Below are 18,999 nucleotides of genomic sequence, written 5' to 3'. Positions count from 1 at the left end.
AGTACTCTGTTACAAGTGAATGTCTGGAATTCAACTATAATATATATATTATAGAGTACCAAAAGTAAAAGTACTAAACTGTTTGAAAATAGCAGATCTACAAGCTCACAACGCGTCGCATCGCGACGCGTTGTGAGCTTGTAGATCGGCTATTTTCAAATAGCTTAGGCATAAATTAGGGCTTAAGTGGTTAATGTACGTTTTATAATGTAATAATGTATAACTGCAAAGTAACTAAAGTTGTCAAATAATTGTAGTGGAGTAAAAGTACAATATTTGCCTCTGAGATGTAGTGGAGTAAAAGTAAAACTGCTGATAATTGGAAATACTCCAGTAAAGTAAAAGTACCTCAAAATTGTACTTAAGTACAGTACTTGAGTAAAAGTACTTCGTTACTTTACACCACTGCCTAAGGCTGAAGCAAAGGATGGCTATTACAGGGCCATATATTTAGTTTACTGCCTGCGGAGCATGCCACACCAATGTTTCTCTGCTTGTACTTGTATGAGTGAGTGACAAATCATTGTAAAGCAGGGGTCTTCAACGTTTTCAGCCCAAGGACCCCCTAGCTGAGAGAGAGATGAAGCAGGGACCCCCCTCTATATTGTATAAAATTGTTTCAGATTAAACTTTTTTTGTTTACTTGGTCTTGCTCTTTCCCTCTACACCTATTACCTCTTTGTCAAAAATAGCAGATCTACAAGCCCACAACGCCTTGCAGCGCGAGGCGTTGTGAGCTTGTAGATCTGCTATTTTTTGGCTAAAGTTCTCTTCCGAAAAGGGATGCTAGGGTTCAAGTGGTTTAGGATTTTTTTTTTATATCGCACAAAGATTTGGCGGACCCCCTGTAGGAACTCTGAGGACCCCCTAGGGGTCCCGGACCCCCTGTTGAAGACCCCTGTTGTAAAGAGTAAGTGTGCCTTATTTCAGATGCAAGCTCTGGCCTTGAGTTTCGATACTTTAATACTTTCTTTAAAGGAGCACTTCACCCAAAATGTTCTTATTTTCTATCAATTACACACCCCCTGAAGCATTGAATTCATTCCGATTTTTTAGTTTTTGTCGCATTCAATACTTTGATTACCGGCGGAAAGATGCTAATGTATATAAATACACCCGGTCATCAAATTATTGGCTCAGGAATATGTGAAAAACTAAAGAATCTCCATAAATTCAAGTCTCCATGGGGTGAGTACCGTAATCGATAGGAAAAAAAGTCATTTTGCGGGTGAACTATCCCTTTTAACGATAAAAATACCATCTTGTTTATGAGACAAGATACAGAGCAGTTACCAGGGTACAGTATTTGTGTTGTAGGTGGGTAATTTGTCATGGTAAAATAATACTTCGGTATGTGGTATTCAAGTAAACATTGTTTAACATGCTTTAATACTGAACACATAGAGTTGGCCGTGCTACTATTCTTCATGTTGGACAAAGCTGGAGTTGGTTAGTGTATCAAAATAATTTATTCACATCCTCCCCTCCTCTCCCAAGGCCTGATTTTAAAAGTTGTTGAGTTGAAAAGTCGTGACTCACTTGTCTTCTCTCCCTCGCAGGAAGAATTGCAGCTTCTGCAGAGGCATTTGGAGGAGAGGGAGACGGAGGTGAGCAGGCTAAAAGACCAGACCAGACTCGGGGGCGAGCGCCAAGACGTAGAAGAGAAAGGTGGGAGACGTTCTTTTAATGGTTGGTCTGGAAACCTCGTCTATCCAGGGGAGTCAAATTCTAATATTTCAGTAGGGTTTATAAGGATTAGACTAAAAGAGACGTGACATTCCAGCAACTGGTAGATTCCCCCTTAAGGGTCCTTTTCTGAAGTAATTATCCTGCACTTTCAACCCGACCTGAGAGATGGAATTCCCCCCCCCCCCCCAAAAAGAAATAATTTCATGCTGTCATGCGCTGTCGTAGTCAGTGGTGTAAAGTAACTAAGTACATGTACTCAAGTACTGAAGTACAATTTTGAGGTATTTTTTACTTTACTGGAGTATTTCCAACTTTACGTACTTTTACTTCTACTCCACTACATCTCAAAGGCAAATATTGTACTTTTACTCCACTACAATTATTTGAAAACTTTAGTTACTAGTTACTTTGCAATCATCAATTATTATATAATAAAACATACATTAACCACTTTAGCCCTATTTTATACATAGGCTATTTGAAAATAGCCGATCTACAAGCTCACAACGCGTCGCGATGCGACACGTTGTGAGCTTGTAGATCTGCTATTTTCAAACATTTTAGTACTTTTACTTTTGGTACTTTAAGTACATTTTTATACCAATACTTTTGTACTTTTACTCAAGTCAATTTTGAATTCCGGACTTTTACTTCTAACGGGGTATTTCTATTTTGCAGTATTGATACTTTTACTTAAGTAAAACATTTGAGTACTTTTTCCACCACCGGTCGTAGTCAACACTGCAACGAGTTGAAGAAGAGGTTTTTCCTTCTGCTCAGTTCTCAGTGTCTGAACACAGTAGAATCCTTAGTGTTGTACAAAATGGTGGTTCCATTTGTACATTATTCTGAGTTAAATTGACACTTAGAATTTTACTGCGTAGGTTTCATACCACACATGTTTGAACAGGATCATGTACTCCTTCAAAGCACTGCTGACTTTCCCTTATCGACGTTTTGTAGCAGAGGAATGCCATTTATTTAGAGGTTACATCTGCAATATTCACGATACTCAAAACAATATGGAGATGATGCCACATTATCTAAATGTTTTCTAAGACTCCACCCTATGCATGCTTCTTGCACAGATAGACACGAGGCCTCTGGAAGCGCTCCTCGCAGAGAGTCTGAACCAGACTGCAAAAACAGATGATTTACGAATACATTTGGGCTTCACGTGGCTCTCGTTTATTCTGCAGTGAACCCATGACGGGGGATTATTATTTTTTTGCCTCTGCACTCACAACTTTGCCCTGGAAACATGAATAACGATGCACACATTGAAACTAGACTCATATAAATAAGTCATATAAATAATAATAATGTTACTCAGCCCTGTCACCTGTAACGCACTTATCCCTCAGTTACCAGGGCTGTTTATATTTGCCTTTTTAGTGCAACGCTGCCTTCTGGGAAATCAGATTTAGCCCGTTTTGCAGCTTCAGTTTCCACAGGGTTGGAGACGGAGTCATCATCTGCTGGAGACGGCGTGCCCACACATACAACCATGACGAACCCATGGGACTTAATTACTGGAAGTAATTCCAATGCACTGCTCTCTGACTCGGTGGGAGGCATAGATTGTGTTGTAAACTCATACACAACAGTGTGAAAACTGAAAGTGGTTAAGTCTGTCTGTGGGTTTTATAAATATTGAACCAACGAAAAGTATTAACCCTTTAAGACCGGGAACGCATCTGTGTGTCATTTTTTTTTTTTTGCTATATTCTATATATTCATATCGCGCTATGAGCTTGTGGATCTGCTATTTTTCTTTTATCGTGAAATCTTCGAATATATATATTTTTTTAAACTAAATTTTTTACTCAAATATTTGCTTCTGGGGGTCCCTGGAACCAAACCTTTTTCATGTCAAGGACCCCCAAAATTATATGTATTTGGCCGCGGACCCCCATCTCAAAATGTGTAGTTCCAGGGACCCCCAGTAGTAAAGATTTGAGTAAAGAAAATTGCTTTAAAAAATATATACATTCAAAGATTTGCATGCAAGTTTTCACGATTTTTCAAAAATAGCAGATCTGCAAGCTCATGAGCTTGAAGATCTGCCATTTCTGAATAGCCAAAGTAAAAAAATAATGATTTAAGTGGTTACACAGATGTGTTCCCGGTTGTAATGTGTTAAAGGTAGGGTAAGTGATTTTCTTTGGTTAAAATAAGTGTTAGATAGCTCTATATTCTGATTGTACTCATTGCTATAGAGTGTTTGTTCAGTAAAAGGAGTCTCCTTGTCTCTCCAGCTCTTCATAAAACAGAAAATGCATTTTCGTTTCAGTTTCAGTTTAATTTCCAATTTTATCCAATCAGGATGGAGAACTCAATCAGGATATAGATTAAACAAGTGAAATTGGAAGTGATGACACTAAGAAATGAGCAGGCAAAATTGCAACTGGAACACTATAAAAATGAAGCTTAAAAATTGGTACTTTCTCCTGATTGGCTGAGATTTTGACACCTACCGGAAAATGTATTTTCTGTTTATTAAAGTTGTACAATGCAAAATAGCAACCTCTGCTGGTCACTACCGTCACTGCATACAATTTCCCTAGTCCTCGATTACCCAGAATTCCATTCGTTTTCACCGGAAGCCGGAAGCGTTTCAAAAAGCGATCTTTTAATTGTTTTATACTATCTACGGATCGTTTCTCTTAGCCAGTGGAGCATTAGTTACCATGAGCTGTGCTTTCTTTTTCTGTTCTTTTTCGATCTCCCAATCCTACATTATCTTAAAATCAGCGTGAGGTTCCTTTTTGTTAATAGCGCGGTAGTTCCTGGCCAAACAGGAAACCGTTGCGGTAGTTCCTGAGGACGTCGGCCACGACGTCATGACGTTGGCCAGGAACGTCATTTTCCCGGGAAAGTCCCCCCCGTACACGTTCAATAGAAAATATATAAATAAAAGGCTTCCGGGGGTGAAATTCACGGAGTGGGTGTTGTGAAACTTTTGCCACTCGCAAAAGATATACAATTTAACTTTAGTTTTGTTGAAAACGTTACCTAGTATTACTTTAAAGAGCTGGAGAGACGGGGAGACTCCTGTTACTGAACAAACACTCTATAGCAATGATGATCACAATACAGTGCCTTAACATTTTTTTTTTGTTTTAACCCAAAAATATCACTTACCCTACCTTTAACTAGAGCTTGTAACTAAATAATAACTCACTGGATCCATTGGAACACCGGTTCATTGGTTAATTTTAAAATGTTCTGAAAAGTTACTTTGACATACAACAACGGTATGGAATGTACCTTGTTTTCAGATGCAGAAATGTTGAAGATGAAGATGGCATTGCAGAACCTCATGTCCGCCAACAATGAGAAGGTACAGTTACGGTACTGTGATGCTGTTGCTCTCCTAGGATGTACAGTAGTAGTTCGGTTTCCGCTTAGACACGCTTAAAGGATTCACCATGGGAACAGCATGTTGGTAGGGGGACCGTGTCTCTGATTTGAACTGAAACAATCCTCTTTACATACAGGAGCAGAGGATAGAGGGGCTTCAGAGATCTCTCACGCAGTACAGGAATGTTCAAGAGTTGGTGAAAGGTGAGGCTCCACTGTTTACTGCTATTAGTAGACAGCAAAAAAAACAACGTTTAATCTATTTTACAATCAGTTAACCCATTCAATCCAGGAACGTGTCATTTTAGATGTCTTTGGGCTATTCAAAAATAGCAGATCTACAAGCTCATAGCGTGGCACCGAGTGCCGTGCTATGAGCTTGTAGATCTGCATTTGTAAGTCAAATCTTTGCTTCTGGGGATTCTATAAATGTCTTCTAAAGAAAGAAGTTTAAAAAAAAAATGTTGTTTGTATGTATGTTTCTATATTAGTGGTTCTCAAGGACCCCCAAAATTATATGTAGTTGGCCGCGGACCCCCATCTCAAAATGTTTTGTTCCAGGGACCCCCCAGAAGCAAAGATTTGAGTTAAAAATGTTCGCTTTAAAAATATATATATATTCAAACACATTTTCACGATTTTTTCCCCCTTCAATAATAGCAGATCTACAAGCTCGCAGCGCGGCACTCGGTGCCGCGCTGCGAGCTTGCATATCTGCTATTTTTGAATAGCCCAAAGAAATAAAAAAATTGACACACAGATGCGTTCCCGGTCTTAATGGGTTAAATGAACACTGTGTGGATTTTACTGTGTGTGTGTGTGTGTTCATAATTTGCAACGGAAATGAAAGAGATGCTTGTATAATCATGTCATTACAATCTGTAGTCAATCGAGTGCCATTTCTAGAGGCTCAAGTTACTTATAGAGAAATGGAGTGAAGCAAGCAGAACATTTGTCACAAACGCATGACTTCTATGTTCACAGAGAAGCTGAACGAAGACGACTATGACGACATCCCAGATGATCCCGCGAGTCCCAACTCCGTGGCGACAGACAAAGTCACCCTGTCATTGGACGAGGAGGAGGAGGAGGAGGAGGAGGAGGAGACAGGAAGGAGCTCTGGTGAGGTAAACAGCCACCTCTGTCAAAACAATCCCACACACAGGATGGACCCCAGACTGGAGAGACTTCCTTAGAAAACACTATTTTAGCCCCCCACTCTGCTCCCAGGAATCCAGGAGGTCAGCGGTCCTGTTTAGGCTATTACTCCAGCAGAAAGCCATTAAAGGAGCAATTCACCTCACTTTCCTGTAATTCGTCTTCACTCGTGTTCCATTGTAAGATGGCACCATTTCCGCCCACACTCGCTCTGTGTCTCAGAGGTGGGCTATTATGGGCAGTTTGGAAACCTGCCTACCAATGACATCATCGATGTAGATTCCAACCTATTTTAAGTTTAAGATTTGATTTGACATTACCACCGATGATGCCATTGGAGGAAACCAATGATGTCGATAGACGAAGGTTTCGGAACTGTCCACAGCCCACCTCTGAGGCGCAGAGCAAGTAGACAGAAATGGTACTTATTATCAGTGGTGGAAAAAGTACTCCAATTCTTTACTTAAGTAAAAGTATCAATACTGCAATATAGAAATACTCCGTTACAAGTAAAAGTCCAGAATTCAAAATTGACTTGAGTAAAATTACAAAATCGCGACACGTTGTGAGCTTGTAGATCGGCTATTTTCAAATAAGTCTATTTTCAAATAAGTCTGCAAAGTAACTAGCTACTAAAGTTTTCAAATCATTGTAGTGGAGTAAAAGTACAATATTTGCCTCTGAGATGTAGTGGAGTAGAAGTAAAAGTATGGGAAATTGGAAATACTCAAGTAAAGTACTTGTAAAGACCTCAAAATTGTACTCAAGTACAGTACTTAAGTAAATGTATTTAGCTACTTTCCACCACTGCTTATAATGAGCATTAGAGAAGACCAATTGTATGAAGATGAGGTTGAAAATGGGTGACGTGCTCCTTTTTAAATCCGTATAGGCTGTGTTTTGCTGTTGAGCCAACGTGTCCACAAGCTAACGCTTTTGTCCCCGGCTCTCTGCCGTGTCCCAGTCTATTCCATGTATAGCGGTGCTCTCGGAAATGAACGAACTGGACAGGGAGAGACAGCTCCAGGCATCAGAAAGGTAAAACTCACCAGCGGTGGACAGTGACCAAGTACATTTACTTACTAATATTGTAAATATTAGTTACAATTCTAGGAAGGGGAAAATAATTGTGAATACATTAATTCATAATTACATTATGAACTAACCACTCCTGTTTAACCTAGTCCTATTTAAACTACAGTGAAAATAACAGATCTACAAGCTCATTTGAACAGGAGTATCTAAATTCTGACTCAAGTACTCGGGGTTGAGTACTTTTGTACTTTAGTCATTTCTGTTTGCCTTTTAGGCTTTGTAATCCAAACTTATTTGACAAATAACTTTAATATACAAATAAATTACGGACATTCTCTTTTTTTTTTATTATGACGATTATGCAAAAATGATTGCGATTATCTCAAATAATTGCGAGCTGTGATTGACTTACCATTTGCCTCATACCTCCTTCCTTCTCACAGTTCCCCAGATGCCCCACACCCGGCTGATCTGGGCCACATGACCATCAGCACTGACCAGGTGAGAACACAAACACACACTTTATTTTTTTTAAACTTATGTTGTTATAATATCAGCCATTCTCAAACTTTTTTCATGTCAAGGACCGCCAAAATGATATGCATTTTGCCGCAGACCCCCATCTCAAAACATGTTGTTCCAGGGACCCCCCAGAAGCAAAGATTTGAGTAAAAAAAATCGCTTTTAAAAAAACAGATACACGCATTTTCACGATTTTCCCAAAAAATAGCAGATCTACAAGCTCGTAGGGCGGCACTCGGTGCCGGGCTATGAGCTTGTATATCTGCTATTTAATAGCCAAAGAAATCTTAAAATGACACACAGATGCGTTCCCGGTCTTAATGGGTTAAAATAGTTCAAATAGCTGATCTAGAAGCGCACAACGTGTCGATGTAGATCGACTATTTTAACTATTTTGAAATGTTTTTCAAAATGGTAAAAAAGAATGCCCAAAAAGTTTAGGTATAAGGGGTAAGGCGGCAATATAGCTCTCTCTCTCTCTCTCTCTCTGTCTCTGTCTCTGTCTCTCTGTCTCTGTCTCTGTCTCTGTCTCTCTGTCTCTCTCTGTATTACATAAGCCTAGCGCGCAAACTGCATAGACACGAGCTTACAGCAAAAATGACCACAGAGACTTCAAATAATCACATTACTTCCAGCAGCTTGAACACCGCACTACCAGCATGTCATGTTTCTTGCACCTTTGACCTCTCAATGTGGGAAAGTTATGAAAAGCGACGATGCAAGACTCATCTACACACTGCTGATTATACATAAACACACACAAAAAAAGCCCATACACAGTCCAGTGATGCAGAAGGCCAGTTGTCCTCTTATCTCTCTCGGCCCAGTGGATTTCCCCGGTTATGAATGAATGACTGTCAGAGTGGATCAGCTTGCTTGGGTGAATGTTGAGGGGAAGCAACAAGTCTTGTGAGCACAGGCTGTTGAGGTGTGCCACCTAGTGGTCAAAAACCACAAATACATGTTTTTTTATTTTCTAATACATATTTATTCATTTATTTTTCAAGGAAAACATGACATTCTTAACCCATTAAGACCTGAGCCCGATTCTACAAAATGTCTTCTAAATTCGAACAGTTTTTTGAAAAAAACCTATGTTGCTATATCAAACGTGGTTGTCAAACTTTTTCATGTCAAGGACCCCCAAAATGATATGAATTCGGCTCGCGGACCCACATCTCAAAATATTTTGTTCCAGGGACCCCCAGAAGCAAAGATTTAAGTTACAAATGTTCGCTTTAAAAATATATACATTCAAAGATTTGCACACATTTTCACAAATTTTCTAAAAATAGCAGATCTGGTAGATCTGCTATTTTTGAATAGCCAAAGTATAAAATAATGCTTTTTAGCTCAAATCTAAAAATGACACAGATGCGTTCCATTATATTTTTTTCATTATTATTATGTTCTTTCATTCCATAGACCAAATTCAAAGAGGGATCCAGTTCTTCTTCCCCTAAACCAAGTGCCACGGGTGAAGAGAGTTTCGGCACCAAGAAGTCTCGCTCCTCGTTTGGCCGCGGCTTCTTCAAGATCCGTGCAGGAGGCAAGCGGTCAGGCAGCGCCCAAAACCTGGGTGAGTCTGGACATCGAATCCCAGATAGATCTCCTTCACACGAGTGTGGTTTGGCCCCCTGGTGGTGGTCATCGGTGTCTCATATGAATTTTTCAAGGCGGAAACTGATTCCGATATTTTAGAGAACAGGAAGGCTGATATCAAACACATTTACCTCCCCCCCTCTCTCTCTCAAAGATTCTGATATCCATAATTAATGTAGTGAACTCTGTATACCCTAAAAGCCATCTGATTCCACTGTCTGCGCATAGTTGTCTTTAATTCTAGATAGCCATGTTTATTGTTTTCCCTATTTTACATTTCAAGCAGTTAAACCTTATATACTTGTACATCAAGTCGCAAGAATAGCAGAATCTACAAGCTCCCAATATGTGGGCTTGTTGATCGGCCATTTTAAGTGTTATCTTTGATGTGTTGCTAATCACTCACCAACATCGAAAGGGCCGTTGAGTTATTCCAGATCTGCCCCTGTTGTCCATTCTGCAGACCCCTTACAGCGGCATAATAGGAGACGTGTGTAAGAGTGAAAATCGTCTATTATAACCGATGCAAAGTTAGTTTTTTCTCTACTACTGCTCATCGTGGAGTCTCATGACACTCAAACATGCACTGAATGTCGCGCACGAGCTACCGTTCGTGCAGAACGAGATGACACTGGTTGCTTGTTTCTTTCACAGACGCCAGGTTCTGTGACACATCAAAGATAACACTTAAAATGGCCGGATCTCTCCTTTAACCACATGATGGTCAGTCGATATACTAACTATGGCTACTGGGGATGGGATATAAATTCCACCATTTTAGAGATTTTAATGGTTTTATTACAGTCGTTCTGTGTTGACATTTTGTGTGTTCTGTTTTACTGCTGCTTTGTCTCCCACGGCTGTCTGTAAAAATGTGAAGATCGCAGCCGGAGTGCGAGTGCACCTACGTTAGGTACAGTATACTGAAAACCCAGGTCAGGCCTGCAGTATGGCTGGCTGGCTGCCCTGGATGATACACAGCTGGATGTGTGCTCTGTGCAGGGATCCTACAGACCCAACCGTGTGATCATCCACCTTCCATTAACTCCATAACAGCATTTCTTAACCACTTGGACCTTAGCGTCCCTATACTGCGGGCATGTCATAACATGTGTAGTAGAGGGCAGTGGTGGAAAGTAACTAAGTACATTTACTTAAGTACTGTACAAGTACCTTTACTTTACTGGAGTATTTCCAATATTTCCAATTTTCGATACTTTTACTTCTACTCCACTACATCTCAGAGGCAAATATTGTACTTTTACTCCACTACAATTATTTGAAAACTTTAGTTACTAGTTACTTTTCAGATATAAATTATTACATTATAAAACATACATTAACCAATTTAGCCCTATTTTATACATAGGCTATTTGAAAATAGCATCACGACGCGTTGTGAACTTGTACTGTAGATCTGCTATTCTCAAACATTTTAGTACTTTTACTTTTGGTACTTTAAGTACATTTTGTACTTTTGTACTTTTACTCAAGTACATTTTTAATTCCAGACTTTTACTTGTAACAGAGTACTTCTACTTTGCAGTATTGATACTTTTACTTAAGTAAAGAATTTGAGTACTTTTTCCACCACTGAGTAGAGGGGGCCCAGGATGGAGCCCTGGGGGGGGGGGACCCTGATCATTGAAATATATACAACCTATTTATATATATATCTTTGTAAAGTTAAGATGGTAAATGATCACATTGTTGTGTTTTGCTATCCTGTAATTTAGATCTAACCATGTTATCCCTTTCTCTCTGGGTGTTGAAGGTGTCTGTGTGGTTGTGTTTCTCTCTAGGGGGGGGTGGTGCTTGTCCATTTTGTTCTAATTTGTCATTTGTCAATGACAAAAATGGTCTCCCATAACCCATTAAGACCTGAGGCGATTCTTTAAAAAAATCTAAATCCTAACAGTTTTTGGAAAAAAAAACTTTTTTTTCACGATTTTTCATAAAGTGACACAGAGCGTTCCAGGTCTTAATGGGTTAAAGGACAACTTTGTTATTTTTACAACCAAGGTTTATGTTTTAGCTTGTAATTAAAGTAAATAAAAGATGAGTGTTAATTCTTTTTCATTTACTGCTTTCTATAGCTTCAGCCATTTTCGCGATCTTTTTTTACAGTGGACGGGGGCATTCGGGCAGGTGGTTAAATATGTATTTTTTTACACAATAACCCGGCAACTTCTTTATTATTATTTACAGTAGCTCTTCTTGCCCCCAATAACTCACATCTGGTCATCAAAGACCACGGGACCTTTTTTATTGTGTAAAAAATACATATTGAGCCACCTGCCCGAATGCCCCCGCCCACTGTAAAAAGGATTGCGAAAATTATAGAAAGCAGTAAATGAAAAAATGTAAACGCTCATCTTTTATTTACTTTAATTACAAGCTAAAACATAAACAGGTTGGTTTGGTTGTAAAACAAACAAACAAACAAAGTTGTCCTTTAAAATCGGGAAAGCATCTGTGTCATTTTAGATTTTTGCGTTGGCTATTCAAAAATAGCAGATATACAAGCTCGAGCTTGTACTGTACATCTACTATTTTTGAGAACTACTGATTTAGAAGGCATTTGTAGAATCGGCCACAGGTCTTAAGGGCTTAATAATATCCAGTTGTCCCTCATCCATGATGAGACACCGTCTGCAATGAGGCCGGTTTCCTGATCCCCCCTGCTAGTGAATCTCTCAAGCCTCTGCTGTCTACAAGTCAACTAGTCCCATTGCATGTGAAGACTGAGTTGGGCTGCTGTGCGTTTCTTTACGTTTTGATACAATTGGGTTGTAGTGGTGCTTATTTAGTAGCTGTGTAGTCGTCTCTCAAGCCAGACCATCTCTTCCACAATCTTTGAATGCTAGAGAGTCTGCAATTCCGCCCCGTAAAAGTTGAGAACAGGAAATTGTCTTCAGACCGGAAGGGTATTCGACCAATCATCATGTTCATAAAATAATAATTAAAAAATATTTACAAAAACATCTTTGTAAATTTCCATTTCTGCTAAGCAGCAGGCTACAGTAGATAAGATAGGCTTTGACTAATTTGATTTCCAATTCCAGTTGGGAGTTATTTACGCAACTGCAAAGGTGAATTCAGAACCTACAAAGTATGGACTGTTGAAGTATTTGAAAATTGTGGGTGCAAACATGTCTGTCTTGAGAGATTAGTAGATGTGTACGTAGTGCGTAGAGACTATCATCGTTGCAGTCTTTGAGTGTTGGGCTAGCAGCAACCGACGTATGTTTGCCATGGCCATGGGTTTGCGGTGTTGGGCCAAACACGTGTGCTGTCATGCTAATGGATACATAATGTATTTACAGCTGAGACGGAACATAAGGGCACAGAACACCTGGACTTGGCAGGGGTCCCTCAGCGTAAATCCCCCGATGAAGCGACTCCGCCGTCAGGGGTCAAAAAGAAGTCTAAAGGTTTCAAGAAATTCTTTGGCAGGTAAGACTCAGATTTTATTTCGCCGGACATAAAAAGGGTGTTGCTGGTTATTTCTTGTGCTGGTATTCAGTGGGGGAAAAAGTACTAAAATGTTTTAAGTAAAAGTATCAGTACTGCAATGAAGAAATACTCTGTTACAAGTAAAAGTCTGGAATTCCAAATTTACTTGAGTACAAAAATATCTGTAACGGTATCAAAATGTACTTAAAGTACCAAAAGTAGAAAGTACTATGAATGTCCCATTTCCAGTTTCATATGTATAAAAATGTATACAAATCTTTTGAAAATAGCAGATCTACAAGCTCACAATGTGTCGCATCGCGACACATTGCGTCGCGATGCGACACATTGTGAGCTTGTAGATCTGCTATTTTCAAATGGCCGAAATATATATGGGGCTGAAGTGGTTAATGTATGTTTTGTGATAATAATCAAAATATGTAATGTAAGTTTTCAAATAATTGTAGTGGAGTAACAGTACAATATTTGCCTCTGAGATGTAGTGGAGTATAAAGTAAAAGTACAGATTATTGGATATTCTCCAGTAAAGTAAAAAATACCTCAAAATTGTACTTAAGTACAGTACTTGACTAAATGTACTTAAGTTACTTTACACCACTGCTGGTATTTACCTTTGCAGACTAAAGAGGAGTCACTCTACCTCCTTCAACCTCGACGACGCTTCGGAGATGGAGTTCAGGAGGGGAGGAGTCAGGGCCACAGCCGGCCCCCGCCTTGGATGGTCACGTGACGTAAAGCACGACACCAAGTAGGTATCAGTGACGCATGATTTTGGAACGTACGGGACAAACCCCCAGAACTACGGTAGAACAGTGAAGCGGCCAAGCCTGGTGGTCAAATCTGAGAATGCACTTAAATGCTACTGCGCGTGCGTTTCCCGTTTTGTGCGCATGCTCACGACGCGTCACGACCCATGGATCCATTCCATTGGTTCATATTGGTTCCATATTGGTTCCTATTCTTACTTCCGGGTGCTTTAAAATGCCACTGAGCACATTCATTGAAATGATAGCTGGGGGCGGGGCAATCCGCCCTCTAGTTATATTATACCTCTATGGTACGGGACCGGTTGTCAAACTCTGCCCCCCGACTGTCTCCACTGGCTGAATCACGCCTGCTTGAAAGGTACATAGGTGGCTTGCTGTATGTTAGTTAGTGACAGGACACTGTTACTAAAAAAACACAATATATAAGACAGGTTCTGTGCATTTGTGCAGTAGGAGAGGCGTTCTCACATGCCCTATTTTCCTGTACAGTTTGTGGTATGTACCATTCTGATTTTTGGCGGAATAGTCGAGTACAGTTAGTACTTACTACTCACGTGAGATATGACAGTACAGACTACTGAGACTAGGCATTTGGTGTTGAGAATTGTCAATATAGCATCCATGATCCATCCATCTTTAGGCTGGCAGACGGCTGTTTCTTAATCCATTGAAATAAAGAAAAGGAACGGATGGTTTTCTGCTGAGGAAACGGCAATGAAAGCGACCAATTCCAGAATAATCATTATATCAATATATTCTATATATCATGTATATTCTATATCATTATCACAGGGATGCGGGGGTTAACAGAGCTGCTCCTGCAGTCTAAAATCTCCTCATTCCACTCGGGGGGGGGGGGGGGGGGGGGATTTGCCAACCGGTCCCGTACGTTTCCAAATCACGCATCAGTCCCAGAGACAACCCTCCAGTTCAGGCTTCTCCTTTGCAACACAACTGAATTGCAATCACTGGTGTTCTTTAGTCCTTTGTCAATCCTTTCCCTTCTCTCTGTCACTCTTTAAGTGCTATGGATGTTCCATTTGCCCAGTGGAATAAGGAGCAGGTGTGTGCGTGGCTGCAGGAGCAGGGCCTTGGTGTCTATGCCAACCAAGGTCAGGGCTGGATCCGTTCTGGTCAAACACTGCTGCGGGCCTCACAGCATGAGCTGGAGAAGGTACAAGACAATGGGGAATTTTTTTTTTTTTTTTTACATCTGACATCTAGATTGTCAGATGTCTTGTATTACTTAGTTCTGTGTGTGTGTGTGTGTGTGTGTGTGTGTGTGTGTGTGTGTGTGTGTGTACTGTATATTTATAATAATATAATAGTGGTGGAAAGTATCTGAGTACATTTACTTAAGTACTGTACTTGAGTAAAAATGTCTATACTTTACTTTTACGCCACTACATCTCAGAGTCAAATATTGTACTTTTTACTCCACTACCATTAATATTGGTAGACTTTAGTTACTTTGTAGATTTTGATTATTATTACAAAACATACATTACCACTTCAGCCCTATTTAAACTTTGGCTATTTGAAAATAGCCGATCTACAAGCTCACAACAAGTCGCGATGTGACGTGTTGTGAGCTTGTAGATCTGCTATTTTCAAAAGGCTTTTTGTACATTTGAAACCTGTGAAATGGCTGGGTACTTTTACTTTTGGTTCTTTAAGTATATTTTGATGGCAATACTTTTGTACTTTTACTCAAGTAAAGTTTTTAAGTTTTATTTCTACATTGCAGTATTGATACTTTTATTTATAAAGTAGAAAATGTGAGTACTTTTACCAGCACTGTTTATAATGTGTTTCCGTTTGTTTAACCCCACCAGGAGTTGGGGATCAGACACCCCCTCCACAGGAAGAAGCTGCAGCTGGCCTTGCAGGCTCTAGGCTCCGAGGAGGAGGACCTCATGGGCAAGCTGGACCACAGCTGGGTGAACAGTGAGTGGCTTTCAGTGGTTGGAAGAAGTACTCACATTTTGTACTTAAGTAAAAGTACCAATACCACAATGTAGAAATACTCTGTTACAAGTAAAAGTCCGGTATTGATTCAAAATTGACTTCAGTGAAAGTACAAAGGTATTCGCATTAAAATATACTTAAGTACTGAAAGTAAAAGTACTCATTTTGCAGAATGTCCCATTTCACTAATTTCCAAATGTATAGAAATGCTTTGAAAATAGCAGACCTACAAGCTCACAACGCGTCGCTTTGCGACGCGTTGTGAGCTTGTAGATCGGCTATTTTCAAATAGTATATAAAAAGTATATATAGGGTTGAAGTGGTTAATGTATGTTTTGTAGTAATATTCAAAATCTTCAAAGTAACTAAAGTTTTCAAATAATTGTAATGGAGTAAAAAGTACAGTTCTTAAAATAGCCATTTATTTTATCCTGAACCATCTGAGGCCTTTACTGGCTGACCCCTGCACTAACCCAACAAAAACAACAGTACCCAATTAATAACGGCCACTACCGCCACAAGATCTATAGGAGTATGTTTGTATATTCTACATCAGGGTTCTTCAATGTTTTCAGGCCAAGGACCCCTTAGCTGAGAGAGAGATGAAGCTGGGACCCCCCCTCTATATTGTATAAAAAAAAAATCTGATTTAACTTTTTTTGTTTACTTGGTCTGCTTTTTTTTCCCTCTACACCTACAACTCTTTGCCAAAAAATAGCCGATCTACAAGCTGCGAGGGGTTGTGAGCTTGTGGATCTGCTATTTTTGGCTAAAGTTCTCCTCAAGAAAAAGGGATGCTAGGGTTCAAGTGGTTAAGGTAATAAAAAAAAACACATATCACACAAAGATTTTGGCGGACCCCCTGTAGTAACTCTGAGGACCCCCTAGGGGGTCCCGGACCCCCTGTTGAAGACCCCTGTTCTACATGACATGCATGGATGGATGTTCTGAGAAGACAATGTTTTGTTTTTGTCAGGATGGCTGGATGACATTGGCCTGCCACAGTACAAGAGTCAATTTGACGAGGGGCGCGTCGATGGACGCATGCTGCATTACATGACAGTGGTGAGCTTTCCTTTCATCTTGAACTGGTGGTGTTAAAAAGTAGGGGTGTTGGAAAAAATCGATTCGAATACGAATCGCGATTCTACTGTTGGACGCAGTGGCGTGCACAGACATTTTGAGGGGCAGGTGCTCAAGTAAAAAAAAAGGGCACCTTGCGCGGCGCGCGGAACCGCCAGCTGCCCTAGTAGTGTGAGAAGAAAATTGCAATGCACATTTTGGGGAATTGTTAATATATTAGAAGTTTTTAATCCAGAATTGATTTTTTTTTTTTTTTTTTTTTTTAAGGGCACTTCTGGTCAAGAGGGCAAAGGGCAGGTGCTCTAGCACCACCTAGAGTCTATCTGTGCACGTCCCTGGTTGGACGATTCAGAATCGATTCTCTTTTTCTTTTTTTTCTTTTTTTTTCCAAAATTTTTTTGAATCGAGAATCGTTTGTTTTGAGAAAAAAAACGTTAAAAATCGGAATCGTCACCCCAAGAATCGGAATCGAATCGTGAGATAGCAGACGATTCACAGCCCTATTAAAAAGTGAGATGAAAACAAGCCAATTCTCTCCTGTTGTGTGTGGAGTACTGTCACCAGTGGTGGAAAAAGTACTCGCAGTTTTTACTCACAAGTGAAAGTATCAATACTGCAATGTAGGAACACTCTTGTTACAAGTAAAAGTCTGGTAATCAAAATTTACCTGAGTAAAAGTACAAAAGTATTGGCATCAAAAAATATACTTGAAGTACCAAAAGTAAAAGTCATTATGCAGAATGTCCCATTTCAAGTTTTCAAATGTATAAAAGGTATTAAAATCTTTTTGAAAATGGCAGATCTACAAGCTCACAATGTCTCGCGATGCTACGCACTGTGAGCTTGTAGATCGGCTATTTTCAAATGACCGAAATGTATTTAGGGCTGAAGTGGCTAATTGTATGTTTTGTAATGATAATCAAAATCTTCAAAGTGGCTAGTGACAACAGTTTTCAAATAATTGTAGTGGAGTAAAAGTACAATATTTGCCTCTGAGATGTAGTGGAGTAGAAGTAAAAGTATAGAAAATTGAAAATACTCGAGTAAAGTAAAAATACCTCAAAATTTTACTTAAGTACAGTACTTGAGTAAATAAATGTACATAGTTACTTTACACACAAGTACAGTACTTGTGTAAATAAATGTACATAGTTACTTTACACACTGGCTATCATTCGATTGTTTACCAGTTGAGTAGCTTTTACTCCAGGCTAGCCCACTTATCTAAACATTGATTTAGTGGTGGATAAATAAACGCCTGCACACTGTCTTCTGAAATACACCAGTAATACACCACCACCACAAGCACCAAACTATAATAACAGAACTACAGGAGAAAGGCTCCACCAGCAAATTTTTATTTAGTTTTAGTCATAGTCTTTTGAATAAAATTCCATTAGTTTTAGTCATATTTTAGTCATCTGAAAAGTTTTAGTTTTCGTCTAGTTTTAGTCGACTAAATATCATAAGATTTTAGTCGACTAAATCTACAGTTGATTTAGTCGACTAAAATGTATTGTGGCGGTGCCTTGATGGCGTCATAATGGCTGATTTTACACTTGGTTGCATGCTGAAAATAGCCGAGCTTGTAGATCTGTTATTTTCAGAGCGCAACACCTGAACGCAACCAAACATAAAATGACTTTTAGTTCTACTGGATCTCTTCTCCACTAGTCCCTCACTAACATTTTAGTCTAGTTTTTTAGTTGTTGACGAAATTGTCAATATATTTCGTCTTAGTTTTAGTCATCATAGCTTAGTTTTTATTTAGTTTTCGTCAGTGAAAAAAGGTAGTCGACGAACATTTTTCGTCATAGTTTTAGTCGACGAAATCAACACTGACGCTCCAAGCTGTATTTAACCTCAGATCAGTAGGGGGAAAGTGTGGAGACCAGCTTATTATTATATCATTTTTGTGACAATGGATGTTTTTTGTGGTTTTGTTCCTGTGCCTATATCAGGAGGACCTGCTGTCTCTGAAGGTAGGCAGTGTTCTCCATCACCTCAGCTTCAAGAGGGCCGTTCAGGTCCTGCGGCTCAACTCCTACGACCCCAGCTGTCTTCGGCGACGCCCCTCTGATGAGGTATGCACAACGACAAACTAATTTAAACCCCTATTTAACCCATTAAGACCGGGAAGGGAACGCATCCGTGGCATTTTAAAATTTCTTTGGCTATTCAAAAATAGCAGATCTACAAGCTCATAGCGCGGCACCGAGTGCCGCGCTATGAGCTTGTAGATCTGCTATTTTGTTGAAAAAAATCTTGAAAATGTGTGCAAATCTTTGAATTTATATTTTTTCTTTTAACTCAAATCTTTGCTTCTGGGGGTCCC

General features: G+C 39.6%; 1 protein-coding gene across 2 annotated transcripts in view; it reads left to right on the top strand.

Moving 5' to 3' along the window:
* Nucleotides 1-18,999, top strand: part of LOC308079437 (liprin-beta-1-like) — a 68,718-nt gene that overhangs the window by 22,119 nt on the left and 27,600 nt on the right. The window contains exons 8-21 of one of the 2 annotated variants that reach the window (XM_080420925.1): nucleotides 1,560-1,668; nucleotides 4,971-5,032; nucleotides 5,190-5,256; nucleotides 6,037-6,179; nucleotides 7,175-7,248; nucleotides 7,689-7,746; nucleotides 9,193-9,346; nucleotides 10,250-10,282; nucleotides 12,696-12,825; nucleotides 13,466-13,594; nucleotides 14,637-14,787; nucleotides 15,449-15,560; nucleotides 16,558-16,646; nucleotides 18,626-18,748. In XM_080420925.1, coding sequence (XP_080277051.1) covers nucleotides 1,560-1,668; nucleotides 4,971-5,032; nucleotides 5,190-5,256; nucleotides 6,037-6,179; nucleotides 7,175-7,248; nucleotides 7,689-7,746; nucleotides 9,193-9,346; nucleotides 10,250-10,282; nucleotides 12,696-12,825; nucleotides 13,466-13,594; nucleotides 14,637-14,787; nucleotides 15,449-15,560; nucleotides 16,558-16,646; nucleotides 18,626-18,748 — 1,434 coding nt within the window. The remainder of the gene's footprint in view (nucleotides 1-1,559; nucleotides 1,669-4,970; nucleotides 5,033-5,189; nucleotides 5,257-6,036; nucleotides 6,180-7,174; nucleotides 7,249-7,688; nucleotides 7,747-9,192; nucleotides 9,347-10,249; nucleotides 10,283-12,695; nucleotides 12,826-13,465; nucleotides 13,595-14,636; nucleotides 14,788-15,448; nucleotides 15,561-16,557; nucleotides 16,647-18,625; nucleotides 18,749-18,999) is intronic. The other variant, XM_080420926.1, reaches the window with a different exon arrangement.

Source organism: Gymnoscopelus braueri, assembly GCF_963280865.1.
Source record: "Gymnoscopelus braueri genome assembly, chromosome: 23".
Lineage (NCBI taxonomy): Eukaryota > Metazoa > Chordata > Actinopteri > Myctophiformes > Myctophidae > Gymnoscopelus > Gymnoscopelus braueri.
The sequence above is the reverse complement of the archived record's forward strand: the minus strand, read 5'-3'. Positions and strand labels throughout refer to the sequence as shown.